Source organism: Leptosomus discolor, chromosome 14, assembly GCF_034619465.1.
Source record: "Leptosomus discolor isolate bLepDis1 chromosome 14, bLepDis1.hap2, whole genome shotgun sequence".
Taxonomy (NCBI): domain Eukaryota; kingdom Metazoa; phylum Chordata; class Aves; order Leptosomiformes; family Leptosomidae; genus Leptosomus; species Leptosomus discolor.
Genome location: NC_141404.1, coordinates 880557 through 894964, shown reverse-complemented (window position 1 = coordinate 894964; position 14408 = coordinate 880557). Strand labels below are relative to the sequence as shown.

The following is a 14408-nucleotide window of genomic DNA, read 5'->3' as shown; positions in this document are numbered from 1 at the left end:
AAGTACCCCAGCCAGGAGACTGGGATGGATCTTTCCTCTTTTGGATGACGACCTTTTAACTATTAAATTAACGTCGTGACTTTTCATTCCGCTCTCACCAGTGCGTGCTCGCTCTGCGCGCCACGAGGGGAGGAGCAGCCGGGGTGGGTGGGGGTGGCGGATGTTTTACCCACGCCCACAGCGGCCGCTTCCACGCCGCGAAAAATCGCGTGGGCTTCCCACGGGGCCGAGCGGTGGCGGGCAAGGAGCGGCGGCGGGTGGATCTGCTTCCTGCTCGGGGCGGAGCGGAGCGAGAGCCCATGGCTGGCGCTGGGGAGCTGGAGCAGTGGCTCAGTGAGTGGGGCTGCAGGCCGGGGGGCTGGGGCGGATCGGCAAAGCCAGCCCTGACTGGGTGGGCACTGGAGCAGGTTCAGCTCCATGGGGAAGGGTCTGTCTCCTCCGCGGAGCCCCTTTAGGGTGATGATATTCATGGGTGCTGTCTTAACCTGTCCGTCCTCGTCCCCAGTCCTGCCAAACCTGTTTGAGTGGATAAAGCCAAAAAAAAGTGTTTTCCTCAATTCAGCCGTGCAGGCAGAGCTTTGGGATGGGCACTGGTGCAGCCCTGTTGCAAAAGGGTAAACCTGTGTTCCAGCACAGCGGGGTCTGCCGTCGGTCCTGGGGGAGCTGCCCGTCAATGCTTTTTGACAGTTTCTCGGGCTCTGTGCTAAAAGCGACATCGTGCTGTCGCTGCTCTCAGCACCCCCGCTTGTGCCGGACTCTGACTCTTTAGGAGTGTGTACGCGGGGCTGTGTTTTTAGGCAGATTTCAGTAACAGCTGTTTCCTGCTTGTCCTGCATCTTCCATTTCTGCCTCTTTTACAAAAAGCCCCAAAGCAGCTCGTGGCAGCGTGAGGTCTGAGCCGCTTCCTGCCTTGTGCCACCTCTCGCACTGAGGCTGGTTTTTCTTTCTTTCTTGATTATTTTATTTTCCTGTGTAAGATAAGGCCACTGACCCAAGTATCCCCGAGGAAAACTGGGAATGCATCCAGCGGTTCTGTGACGGGGTGAATGCCGACATAGAAGGGTAAGGCAGACAGACGGCTCTTTGTGCTCGCTCTGGGCTGGGTGTCTGGCTCCGCGCTGCTCTCGTGGCTGCTGGGGAACGGGACCTGTAAGCTGTGGTGTGGGGAGCCTGCAGAGGCAGCTGGGAGCGAGTGCTCGCTGGGCTCCGCTGCTCCGGAGAGTCTCAGTGAGTTGCCAATGCGGTGGAGGTCGATGTCTAGGAACGGGCTCCGACATCCCTTGCTGCAACCCACGAGGCAGCAGGTCCTGCCTGCTCAGCCCTCAGCAGCCTCTTGGGAGACTGGCCCAGGATTCCTGCTGTGGGGTCCTGCAGGGAAGCCCTGAGTGAGCTCAGCCTCAGCTTTTCCATTCAGAGAGGTGGGAGACCTCTGCTGGGACTCCCCCGCCTTCCAGCTGACAGTCTGGGCTCTGTGGGAAGGAGCGGGGACTAATTAAGCAAATGCCGTGTCAAAGCTTAGCGATCACCTCTTTCTTCAGAGCAGACGCCTGTGCCTTCAGAGGCACCCACCTCCCCAGCAGTGTCCGTGCACAGGAGCAGGCAGCCGGCTCGGGCTGGGCACCAGAGCTCCTGCGACTGCACAGAGTCGGCTCCCTCCCAGCCTCTGGACACGGCTGAGGACGGCACTGGGGCCACACAAGCTGCTTCAATTCATCTCTTGCCCCTTGTGCGTGTGTGAGTGCCTCAGGCCAGCACTCCGGCAGAGGAAGGGGGTCTGTCCTGTAGCAGGCTGTGAATCCGGCAGTTGCTCGTCTCTGCAGGGCAAAATCAGCAGCGTTTGCTTTTCTTGGGAACTTGCGCGTTGTCTGACTTGCTTCTGCTACTCCCCAGCCCATCGCTTGCACCGAGGCTGCTGGCACATAAAATACAGTCACCTCAGGAGACGGAAGCTCTCCATGCTCTCACAGTAAGTGCTTTCATCCGCACGCAAAGAGAGGCAGCAGTAATTTGGAAATAGAGTTTGGGGAGTAGAGACAGTGTAGCTGTCTCTTCTCTTAGATGTCTCTCCCTTTCCTTTTCTCTTAGATGTCTCTTCCTTTTAACTTTCCATTACACGAGAAATACAGAAACCAGGGTATAACCAGGGAGTAACTGCTGCTGTTCCTCCCCACGTTGCTCTGCTGAGGTGTTTCAGGGGTCTGCAGCTCTTGCTGCTCGGCCTGTGGTCCCACCACTGGGTCAGTGGCCCAAAAGTTATTAGTGATGGGTAGAACAGAGCAAATGGTCTTAAATTTGCTGCTTAAGAAGGTTGGATGAAGGAAAAACACATGTTCTTGCTGCACAACTTTCTCAGTATCTTGTGTTTGTGAATGCAGTGCCGGAAAGCCTCAGATTTAGTATTATAATGGTAATGTTTTTAAAAATTCCCCAGGACCTGCGTGTACGGTTTCTGTTTGGTACTGTTTTATTTTCTGCAGGTGCTGGAGACCTGTGTGAATAACTGCGGTGAAAGATTTCACAACGAAATAGCAAAATTCAGGTTTCTGAATGAGCTGATTAAAGTGCTTTCCCCAAAGGTAGGTGGCCGTGGTTGTGCTGGACATTGCAGGTGGGACACACTGTTTATTTCACACCAAATACGAAAACTTGGAATTAATCTCACATAGGAGCAGAGCAGAATTCATTCTGTGCCTCCAAGCGTAAGGACTGGATGTGAAACCCCCTGTAAAAATGTAAGCCAGGGGCTCTTTCTGCGAAAAGCTTTTTCCTTGTGGTTTCTCCCAACTCTGCTGGGACAGTCAGGGGCTCTAGAGGAGCTTGAAATTGTTGGTGGGGCCCCTCAGCCTGTGGCCTTTTTGCCTCTCAGTGATTTACAGAACTTTGATCGGGGAAGTGGCAGAGGACAGAGATGCCAGGAGCTGCCCAGAGCCTCTCCCACGAGGATTTCTTATGCTCTGTGCTCAGCCCCTTGTGCTCAGGCTGCTCTCCTCGCTTTCCCCTGCCAGAGGGGAGCCAGGGTTTGGGCCCTGTTCACGGGGCAGGATCAGCCTGGGTAGCGGCAGGGGGGCCTGGCCTTCCGCAGCCCCCGTCGCCGGGCAGCCGTGCGTTCCTGCAGCCCCCTGGGGTCCTGCCGAAGGTGTCCTGACCGCCGGGCAGAGGGCTCCCAGCCCCCCGGCAGCGACGGCCCCAGTCAGCTGGAAGGGATCAGCCGCGCTAACGTGGAAGCTGCAAAGTCCCTTCCTGCTGCTCCACTTCCCCGGCTCACGCTATATTAACTCAAGGTATTCAATATGTTCATTCCTGCTCCCTGCTGAGGAGCACTTTGCTTCTGAGGGCAATCGCTGCCTCCTGAGAAGAGAAGCAGCCATCAGAAATGAGAAGTTTAGTCTGAGAAGCTGCGTGAGCTGTGAGTTCAGAGGGATGCGCTGGGTCCCCCGGCAGTGCCTCTCGGGATGAAAAATGGAAGCCTGTTTTATCAGAGACTGCCTGGTCTCCACGCCTTGCTCCTCTCGGCGTCCAACAGCAGGCCTGGGACTTTCTTAAATACCATGCTCAGCAACTCGGTGATCGATTCCTCTTTTTAGTGGGTCCTGCACACGTTTACCGCTTGTACAGCCTCCCTTTTCCGTTACGTCACCTCGATGGCAGAGGTGCAAAAAGCTGGTTTCAGAGAAATGTTTAACCAAACAGCAAAACCTTTTCTCTCAGTCCCAGGTTTGGTGAAGGTATTTCAGTGAAACAACAAAGTTTATACCACTGCAGAGGGTTTTGGTTGCTGTTTTGACAGAACAGGTATCGTTTAATGAGTTCCAAACACCTAGTGTTTTGGAGGGAGGGGTGTGGCTTTTATCGTTCTTCCTGATGTTTTTATAATACATTAAAGTGAGTGGTTGTAGGCAATAATGAGAGACATCAGAGAAAACATCCAGATGTTGGAAAAAAAAGACAATAACTTCCATTTCTCATTTTGTTCTGTTTTCACGTGTCTGGGTCTGGCTGGGGCCGACGGTGCTATTTGCATTGTGGGCAGTTAAGGGAAGTATTTAAAGTCAAGCACAACTGTTTTCACTGAAATAAAGCAACCTGCTTTAGGTTTCAGCTTCAATAACTGATCAGAGAAGTTCTGAAATGGTTTCATTTGATTGTCATGTAATATTTATGTAATTATCATACACTTAATAGCATTCCTTGTATTTACAGCCCAGCTGTACACGCTGTTTCCTATACTGCAAGGCACACAGTTGCCGACACTGTGAATAAAGTGTCAGGAACCCATTTGCTACTTGGTCTCTGCACCCAAACAACTTGGGGCTAGACCCATACGCCATATCTGGCACTAATTCTTTGCGGTTAATATTTTTTTGTCTTACTTTACTTTTCTGTTGTGTTTTGGTTTCAGTACTATGGAACCTGGTCTTCAGAAAAAGTCAAGTCAAGAGTCACAGAAGTAATATTCAGTTGGACGGTCTGGTTTCCTGAGGAAGTTAAAATCCGGGATGCTTATCAGATGCTGAAGAAACAAGGTTTAGTTCTGTTATTTCAGTTTCCTTTTTAGCCTTCCCAAGTCACATGGTTTCAGACCACAGATATCTGTCCTCTAACTTGTGACTCAGCTTTTTGCATAAAAAACTGTGTGGGAGGAGGAGAGGATGAAGGCCACGCTTAGGAGGCTGTTGGGTACTCCAGGTTGTGTGTAACTCTTTAAAGAGGTTTACCAAAGCACAGCCTTGATGAGTCGAAGGTCAGCCAGCCTCGTGGCCTCTGCACACAATGCTCACTGCTGCTGGGCAGGGAGAAGGTGCAGGACAAGCTCCGAGCGATCTTTGCCCTGGAATTCTCTCCCAGGATTGTGAGGGATGGGCTCAGAGAGATCCTGAGCTGGATTTTTCATCCATTCCATCATATTTAGTAGTCTTTAGTGGTAACTGTAATCCAGAAATTTGTCCAGTCCCATCTTGATATCCCAGGTAATAAGTATCACAGCTTAACTAAGAAAGTTCCACAATACTTTCTGTGGAAGTTCAGGGGAATCAGGGAATTTGTTTAGATGCTTCCCACCAGGTTTGGTTTGTACGTCGTTGAGCATCAAAGGGCTTTGCAAGCCTTCCCTCCAGTCCTGCAGTGGAAAGCTTCCTCCCCATCCCTGCCTCTCCTCCTTGCTTCTCCACCTTGTTTTGCAAAGTTCCAGGGAGTGGGGGAATGAGGGCAGACCACCATGCACTCTTGAGTGTCGGTGTGTTAACTGCTCAGGCATCACTCAACAAATACTGTTGCCCATTCCAGGGATTGTAAAAGAAGACCCCAAATTGCCAGAAGACAAAATTTTACCTCCCCCTTCTCCAAGACCTCAGAATTCTATTTTTGACACAGATGAAGAGAAATCCAAGGTAAACCTTAGGGTTTTCATGCCTATCCCCCCCCCGATTTGTACTGATGAGAAAACAGGCTTAGGAATGTTTTGGGAGCTTCTGCTGTTTCAGACAGAGTATCTTCAGAACAATGCTAATACTTCTGTACAACAGCTAGAGAATCATTTGATGCTTTGTCAGAAATTTTTGCTTAGTAAAAAGTGAAACTTTTTTACACAAAACCATTGGTTTCTATTAAACTTTCCTGAGGGACGGTTTCTCCTGGTCTTACTGAAGTTCTGCAGAGCCAGACAGTTCCTATTCCCAGACAGCGTGTGCAGGCAGCTGTAGCAGGCAGCAATATAATCTGGATTAGATGATGGGACGTGAGCCCGCATGTTGCCAGGATTACAGAAAGCGTTGTGACAGTGGGTGTCTCTCAATACCTGCCCTTAGGCGCTGGGTGCCTGTAGCACAGTGCCGAGGGACTGCTGCTCACTGCTGTCCGGTGCTCTCCCCTCCACAGCTCTTAGCAAGGCTTCTGAAGAGCAGCCGCTCTGACGACCTGCAGGCTGCCAACCGTCTGATCAAGAGCATGATCAAAGAGGTAGGGAGCTCCTGGGGCAGAAGCTGCGCTTGCAGCCGGGAGGGCGCTGGGCAATTCAGTTTTTGACAGGGGCCCGTGATTGCCGATCTCCATAACGCTGCCCCAGAGGAGGGACGATTTTCCGTATTTGATATTCCAAAGTTACAGTGTGGGATTGTTTTGTTTTGTTTTGTTTCCCTAAAATACGCTGTTGCCAGGAAGAGGGAGCATGCCTACCCAGGAGCCTGTGTGATGGGACGCTTCCACGTTAGTGGGATCTGGCAGTAGTACAGCACTAGTGATAGAAAATTTCCAAAAATAAACTCGGTTCCCAGGTGGAAAAAAGCCACATCTGTGCAGATCTGCCTCTTTTCAGCACACAGTGTGTGTGTGCATGTCTGGCATGTCTGTTTTCCTTTTCCATCTGAAAGAGCACCCCACTTCCCTGCGTAAATAGGGGCTTTGGTCTGGTTTAACAAAATCCTTGCGGTCGTGTTGAAAGAGTCCTGTATGGCAGAAGCCACCAACTCCCAACTCTAATTGACATCTTACTTGTGCTTGTGGTGAAATGAATTCCATATGCACCAGCACCTGGCCAGGGCGCCCTTCTCCAGGCACCACAACAGGGAGGTGTGGTGCAGCACTGATACTGGAGCTGCTGGGGGGCGAGTCCTTACCTGTGCTGCCTTGTGCCTCCTCTACCTGCAATAAGATGTTCGTAGGAAGTGTGATCCACAATGCCCCAGCCAAGCACGTGCCCTTGCTGAATTAACCAAGTCCTCATCTACTTTTGCTTCATTTTTCATCAAAGGAACAAGAAAAGTCAGCTAAGATATCCAGAAGAGTGAATACCATCAGGGAGGTTTCTGAGAATGTTCAACGTATGGACGAATTAGTAGAAAACTACAAGCGACAAGAATTATCCAGATCTGACCAGGAGACCCTACAGGTAAATGCTCTTTTTCCTGTATAAGAGGCTCTTTTGTCTGGCTATGCCTGGGAGGGCCCAGGGCAACAGGACTCAAGGGGCAGCACGGTGCACTCAGCCTCTGCCAGGGAAGCGGCATTACCACGGCAGAAAAGGTTTCTGACCTACCTGATGAATAACGGTCCCTCCCATCAGTGTCGTGGAAGTTGGACTGGAACCATCCTCTGCTGTGCTGCTGTGAGTTTCTGTCCAGGTTAGCTGCTCTTCTAGTGGCATCTTATGGGGAAATGGTTCTTCCTCCTCCGTGACGTGACACACGGGAATCCCCATGAGCCCGGGCATGCTTAGGCGGTTGTGATGAGATCTGACCAGAGAAGCTCACAGCTGCGGGTTCTTCAGTTTGTGCTATGGTTTCTGTGATTCCCTCTTTTCTGCCCAGAGTTCACTGGTCTGCTGCTGCTCGTAAGCATCAGTGAACTGAGGAAACGCTAACAGGGCTGTCAGAATAGCTTTATGGCCTCCAAATACCTGAAACTCCACTAGGATGCCTGCCAGACTCTCAAATTAAAAAAACCCCAAACTTTAGACAACTGAATTTTTGTAGGTAAGAACTATTCCTTGGCTATGTGTGGCAGCAGAGTTTGGAGTTAGCTGCTGTTGGGAGGGCTGCTGCTGTAGGTGGAAGAGACCCTGCTTTCAGACTGAAAAAGTGGCTGCCTCCGTGCCTCCTGAAGTGGCTGCCTCCATGTCTCCTCGCTTCCTAAAGCACCAAGAAGAGAGCCGTAAGCGGCTTTGCATTGGCCAGCGGTAGTTGCAACTGACGGTCATAATACTTCCCCCGGTGATCGATCTCTTCGTGCCTGGATACTTTTTCTTTTAAATCGAGTAACTTTACACTGATCTGTCTTACACCCGTGTGCATAGAGAGGATGTGGTTGCTGAGGAGATACCAGCACAGCCTCCTTGTTCCCGTGGCTGTACTTCCAGGCCACTGTGGATTTTTAAGAGTGCAGCGAGATGCAGCATTGATACCCTTTGTCTGGACCTGGGCATCTTCCTCTTCTAGAGGGAGCATCGCTTACAGGTGATCACGGAGACAGAGAAGCATGAGAGTGTCTGGGATCTCCTGAGCAATGACGTGAAACATTTCCTTCCATAGACTCTGTTTCAACGCTGTGAGAAGCTCAGGCCGCTGCTCTTTCGCCTCGCCAGCGAGACAGTTGATGACGATGAGGCTCTAGGTAAGAGCCGACGCTGTCCTTGGACTTGTTTGCAGTTGAGTTCGTCTGCCTGTGCTTTGACAAGTGGGGTGTGCCCTTCCTCTGAGAGGGGGAATGCTTAGGCACTTGCTACCCTTCTGGCAAAGCTTTCCACATTCACCTTCAAACCATGCCCATGGGAGGTGGCGTAAGTGTCCTCCCACTCCTCTCCAAGGAAGCTATAAATTTTCACTTGGAGCCCAAAGTTGAATAGTGAATCCAGTTTCTTCCAGCCAAAGTGGTTTTCAGAGTTTGTGGAGTTCTGGTGTTTGAGGTCTTTCCTCTGCAGAGATTGAAATTCTCCCTGTCTATCAACACAAAAGGGAGAATAATTTTTGAATTTAAGTAATATTTTGAGGAGGGTTATATGAGCAGAACCTTTGAATTCCACAGTTGTGAAATTCAGCCCTTCCCAGAGGACTGCATTTCCCAGTCTCACCCATATGCCGTGAAAACCTGACTGAGGTGGTGCCTTGCTGAATAGACATCTTAAACAGCTACTGTAAGAGCTCAGCTGTGCCTCATTCATTCATACCCATGAATGCCAGGGTTCTTCAGCTGTGGAATGCTGGATTATAGGCCGGAGTACACTTGGAAAACTTGTGGGGAACCACAACGTGCACCAAAGATGTCAGGAACCGAAAGTGCTTTAGAGATAGGATCAGATTTCAAAGTCATCTTGATAAATGAGAGAGAACCTGAAATCAGCAGGTATGTGTGCAAAATGCTGCGCTTCAGAAAATGGGAGGGAAAACCGGTCAGGAGCTTAAGGCAGATTGCCCCGCCACACTGCTCCAGGGAGGTCCTTAGATGCACTGTCCTGTTGTCAGGAGCCGTTTGGAGAGCGCCGTGGAACTGCCCCTCGTGTTAGAACATCAATATTTTGGTTTTCTCTTGTTTTCCAGCTGAGATATTTCAGGCCAACGACAAGCTCACGCAGGCGCTCGCACAGTACAGGCAGGCTGTAGCCAGCCATGAAAACGGTGGTGGAGGAGGTTCAGCCACCGGCTCGGCTGATGCGCCAGGTAAAGGGCGTCCTGCAGCCTTCCTCAACAGCTCTGCTCCTGCGTGTCGTGCGTGAGTGGAGTTTGGAAGGGAAGTGCTTCTCGGAGAACAAATGTGGAGAAAATGACACAGGAAAGCTATTGTGTAACCATCATTTGGTTTTACATATGGTTGATAGAAAATATTCCTGAAGTTCTTCACCTGTGAGTCCTTCTGGGGACACCTGTACCCATGAACACCCTGCTCCTTTCGGGAGGTTTCCCTCTAATTCCTTCTGCTGTTCCCAAAGCGTGCCGGCCAGCCCCAAGACGCATGAAGAGCTATACACTGATTGACTTCTCTGAGCTGGAGGCGACATCCCAGGCTCCTACAGACCAATCTGCAAACATAACCAGCGCCTCCCGGCACAGCAGCACGAGCTCTGCCTGTCTGCTCGACGAGGAGTTACAGACGTTAGGTTTGTATGGGCCATTCAGTGCAGCGTTACCCTTGTTACTAGAGCTCGTGGCGTTTAATGAAGTTAGGAGAACTTGGACTTTAATGTGGGTCCTAAGAGAAAGGAAATCCTTTCAGCCTGTGTCATAAGTTTCCAAGAATGTTGTTTCTTTGATGGTGTTAGGCTAGTCAAACTGCTGTTAGACAAGAAAGGAAGAACTTATGGAAAACTCTTGTTTTCTCTAATTGATCTGTGGCATTTTGGCATCTTTCTTAGATCTCAGCAGCTCACCTGTTGTACAGAAACCACCACCTGACTTTGGATTAGCAGAGGTGAGTGAGCCTCAGCTACTTTAGTCCATCAGGTACAAAGGACAAAAATCAGACGTGATTCTTGATCTAGCTTTCTCTGGCAGCCTTTTTTTACACCGCTCTGTTCTGAAGGGGAACTGGAATCTTCCTGCTCTGCAATGAATTTCTCAGTTGCAGTTTGCAAACAGATTACTCATATTTATTTCTACTTTAAGTAGTGTTATTAAAAACGAGGTTCTTTCCCACAGGACAGGTCTGTTTTTTGCTGATGTTCTATAGTGTGAACCAGAAGTGCCTTGTTTTTCAGACTGCTGTACACAACGGACATGGTGTGCAAAGGCTGGGACTGCAGGAGCGCGGGGAAGACAGCTGTTCGGAGAGGAATGAAGTTCAGGGCCTGGTTGATCAGCTCTCCCCACCACCCAGGACCAAGAAATCGTCCTTGTAAGGAAACTCTGTGTAATTCAGTCTGACTTTGGAGATGAGGGATGCTGTTTTACAGCAGTGAGGTTTAGGAAAACCTTTCAACTACAACCGGTTAGTGATGGCAAGATCCACCCGCGCATTGGCTCTTAAGCAGCAGTTATGCACCTGCTAATTGCACTTTGTAATTGCACACTAGGACCCTCCAAGGGCCAGAAACTTGGGGAGACAAATGCCATGACTTAGGTACAAGGTCAGCTTGAGCTAAAGCAGCAAAACCCTTACAGTCAGGTCTTTTATAATAACCTGTGACTCAAAAAATACTTTCCCCAGCTTTATGCAGGGTGTGACAAAGTAGGTTCCAGGCACGCAGTGGAAGCCTAACAGTTCGTGAACCGAATTAATCACCCACAGATCTTCAGAGCAGGTGACCATTACGATATACATATCCAGTCTGCCACAGTACAAGGCAAGAAAGTTTGCTGGAGATTCCCAGCTTTGTGCATTGTCTTTGAGCTAGAATTTACTTCAATGCCACTGACTAGAGCTCCAGAGAGGCCGTGCGTAGGGAGAGTAGACTTCCAAAGCCCTGAAACAGTTTCGTGATAGTAACAGAAATTAGAGTCTGCCTTAATGAATGCTGAAACTTATAAAATAGAGACAGTTTTTGAATTTCTCAAGAACTCGGAGAGTGTAAGCTTGTACTTTCTTTATACCTAAAAGGGATGAGGGATTTGGAACACAAATGGACACAGCAGAAGATGGTACATACCTCGTAGTCTCCCCAGTTAATTTAAGCTTTCTACGTGCTTTTCTTTCCAGGGATTTATCACCAATGAAATTGCCCTTTCCAGATCTTCCAAATAGCTCAATGGCAGACACTTCATTCTCCAGCCTAGGCTACGAGCTGAAGCCTGCTGCCTCTTTGCATCCAGCTTCCCATGATGCTTCTCTAGAAAACCTTTTTGTCCCTTTAATTTCAATTACACTGAGTAAGTGCAATGATTTCTGTGCCCCAGCTCTGCTTGCTAGAGGCTTACTAGAGCTCTTCTGTGGTTTTTCCAGGGGAGCAAGCCAAAGTAGCTTCATGCTGTTTGGGTCGGCTGGAGAAGAGTAATGACCGTTCTATGAAGGACTAAATGTATCTGAGAATTGGAGCAAGCGCTAGGGATTGTACTGTGGCCTCAGCACCTTTAATGAAGCTTCAAGCTGCTCTTTTCCAGAGGCTTAAAAGATACCTGTGGGTGGGAGTTGTCCCGCTTCCTGAAGCAGAGCTGTTCTCTCCACCTCTGCTTTCTGATTCAGCGCTGTCGGCCCGGCCCTGCAACCACCTCATGGGGTGCTGCCCTGGGTACGTGGTACCCCCGTGTCTCGGAGCAGGGCACGTCCTGTTAAGAGGACTGCAGAGCCTCGGCCGTCGCTGCTTTTGGACGAGGACAGGCGGAAAGACATTCTGACCGGATTGTCTCCTGCCTTCAGTCTCTCAGGTGAAGGTTTTACCAGAGTTTGGAAGGGCTGGATGGTGATAGCCAGGTGTGGATTTACCAGTCCATGGTGATAAGAGGCTAAGTCTTGTATGGGCTGAAGGTTATATTTTACCTTTCCCATTGTATCTGTATTGGATTCATACCTGAAATCTCTGTCTGACTTTTAAAATCTGACCTGCTAGTCTCCCCATCTCTAACTTAGACATTCAGATTCCTTTATTTGCCTTAGAGGCGAAATGTAAACCACAGGCAGGTGCTCTGTGCTGCTTGGTCTGTCAGTTTGCTGCAGGAAGTAAAAGTTTGTGTGTGTGTTTCTTTTTTGCTGTTCCTTATCCAGCATTGGCTGTTCTGCCCTCAGAAGCGAGGGGGATCCATGCTTTGTTTCCAATTCTCCTTTTGTCTCCGGCAGGCCGCATCTGTCCGCTTACTGTGTATGATAGGAATGGTTTCAAGGCTATGCTCCACTTCTCCAGAGACCCGGCTCCTGGCCGACCAGATGTGCTGGTGATGGTCCTTTCCATGCTGAGCACGTCAGCTCAACCAATTAAGGACATAGCGTTCCAGGCTGCAGTCCCGAAGGTGAGAAGTCTGTCATGAGCAGCAGAGAGTGGGACCACTCAGAAATGTCCCAAGGAGAAGGTTTGCCATTTCTGGCTTAGGATTTGCCTTGCTTATTGGAAATGGCATGGCTCGCATTCCTTGTGTTTTCTGTTTCAGACCATGAAAATAAAGTTGCAGCCAGCATCTGGTTCTGAGCTGCCTGCCTTCAGCCCTCTCCTCCCCCCCGTGGTGGTATCCCAGGTCCTGCTGCTCGCCAATCCGCACAAGGTGATGGAGTCTGCTGGTGGAATGCCCTGGAGGTCACTCCAGGGGTGTTTGCATGAAGGATGGGGAGAGTACTACTAGTGGGGAGGTTCAGGGGAGAGACAGAGCAGCCTGGGCTGTGCTGGGAAGACATTTTTCCCACTGAAACAGCTTTTCAGAGCTGTAATCTGAAGGATCGCATGGGCAGTTCCTGCAGGGCCTGCACAGTTCTGCTTCAGTCTGCCTGCAGAGGTGGCTGCTGGTAGATGCTGTGCAGATGTTTGCAGCTGATGGCGCATGAGGCCACCCAAGGCACAAGCGATGGGTGGCAGTTCTGTGCGTTGGTGAACGATTATGAGACTGAAGATTGGTGTAAGGAACGCTCTGTCACTCAGAAGGTTGGCCAGGCCGCCAAGCATGCCCTCGGTGGCTTGCACTGGTCTCCCAGTCACTCCCAGTCACTCATTATGTATCTTATGATGATCCAGGTCTTGTTCTGTGCAGAGGTTCCATGTGGCTGAAGCATTACTCTGCCCTTTCTGAGGGCGATTTGCTGCAGCAAGGCTGTGAGGGGTGAGGCTGAAGGGGGCCCGGGAACCTGCAGCCATGATGTGCCCCCCTCTGCTCCTTTCTCACAGGATCCCATCCGACTGAGATACAAACTGGTGTTCACGCAAGGCGTGCAGCCCTTCAGTGAGGCGGGAGAGGTGACTGGCTTCCCAGAAGCAGAGCTCTGGGGCAGGAGCTGAAGTTCAGCAGGCTTGGACATTGCCACGTTGCCTTAGCGGTGGATGGGGAGGGACTGCGTGCCAACAACACCGGCCTGTGCTCTGTAATGGCTCCTTTCCTTGGGATCTGCCAGCTCCTGCCTCCTCCTGGTTTCTGTGCAGGTGTCTGGCAGGAGGGGTGTAAACTGGCTGCTTCTGCCACGGCCTGTCTCTGTACCTGACCCTGCTTTACAGGAGACTGCTGTAGAGCCCCCGAGCCTTAATGCTTCTTCTACACAAGTGTTTCTTGCTGCTTTCTGGGCCACTTTTCTCTTTTTCCCCATTATTTTTTCTTTTTGGATTAAAAAAAGCAAACCTGTACCAGCAATCAGCCCTTGTGCCAGACTGCTTGGAGCTGGGGCAGGATCTGTTCCAGGCACCTACCGCCCTCTTTTCAGCGGGGCCTGCGTGCCGGTGTGCAGGCGAGAACGTGAGGAGTGGGGAGTTGGGCTACCTGGGCTCGGGGGAGGCGGCTGAGAGGGACGGGGGGTACAAACGGAGTGAAGAGAGGAAGGACGGGCAGGGCTTTGGGCCCGTCTGCGAGAAAAAAACAACCAAGCGCCCCCAGCTCGCCCGTGCCCAGGCCCCGCAGCCTGTCTCGTACCGGCTGATGGTCCGTCCGGGGGGGTTCAGCTGAGAGAGCGCCCCCCGTGCCCGCCTCACCCCACGGCCGGGCCGAGCCCCCCCTCGCCATGGTGTTCTGTGGGACCCGCTGCGCTCCCAGCTGTGCCGGAGGAGAACCGGTCTGTGTTAGTGCTCGGTGTCACCGGGCCAGGTGCGCTGAGCCGGGAGGATGGGGGCGCTGGGGGTGCCCCCGGGGCGGCGGGGTCCCGGAGGACCCTCCGCGGGCCCTTCCTCCGGCCGCTGTGTCGGTGCGCGTTCGCCCGGCCCCGGCCCCGGCCCCGGCCCCGGCCGGTCGTTCCCCGCCGAGGGCCGCGTCTCGCCCCCTTGCAGCCGCGGCGGGCAGGCCGGGCCCCGCCGCCTCCGCCCCAGCTCCCCCCCCGCCGGGGAACGCCCCGCGGACGGCGGGTACGGTGGCCGGCGGGGCCTGGCG

The 14408-nt window shown here is 51.5% G+C and overlaps 1 protein-coding gene across 3 annotated transcripts; it reads left to right on the top strand.

Moving 5' to 3' along the window:
* The first annotated feature begins 299 nt into the window (after positions 1 to 299).
* GGA2 (golgi associated, gamma adaptin ear containing, ARF binding protein 2) lies at positions 300 to 13495 on the top strand. Of its 3 annotated transcripts, none has more exons than XM_009954195.2 (17): positions 300 to 333; positions 978 to 1062; positions 1891 to 1966; positions 2478 to 2576; positions 4400 to 4523; positions 5284 to 5387; positions 5875 to 5955; positions 6746 to 6883; positions 8022 to 8103; positions 9027 to 9146; positions 9416 to 9583; positions 9839 to 9894; positions 10181 to 10317; positions 11119 to 11288; positions 12193 to 12362; positions 12501 to 12611; positions 13226 to 13495. In XM_009954195.2, the coding sequence occupies exons 1-17, from the start codon at positions 300 to 302 to the stop codon at positions 13334 to 13336; spliced, it is 1866 nt and encodes a 621-aa protein (XP_009952497.2). In that variant the 3' UTR covers positions 13337 to 13495. The 3 variants fall into 3 exon arrangements, with proteins under 3 accessions (XP_009952497.2, XP_086329084.1, XP_086329082.1); XM_086472958.1 differs by having other exon boundaries at positions 12501 to 12623; XM_086472956.1 differs by having other exon boundaries at positions 9839 to 9917; positions 10153 to 10317; positions 12190 to 12362.
* The last annotated feature ends 913 nt before the right edge of the window (positions 13496 to 14408 follow it).

What these genes read in the sequence shown, in the direction of transcription:
- GGA2 (XM_086472956.1), top strand. Translation starts at nt 300, where the DNA reads ATGGCTGGCGCTGGGGAGCTGGAGCAGTGGCTCA. An exon ending in GTGAATGCCGACATAGAAGG is followed by an intron (nt 1,063 to 1,890) that starts GTAAGGCAGACA and finishes GCTACTCCCCAG; the next exon opens with CCCATCGCTTGCACCGAGGC. An exon ending in AGGACCAAGAAATCGTCCTT is followed by an intron (nt 10,318 to 11,118) that starts GTAAGGAAACTC and finishes TTTTCTTTCCAG; the next exon opens with GGATTTATCACCAATGAAAT.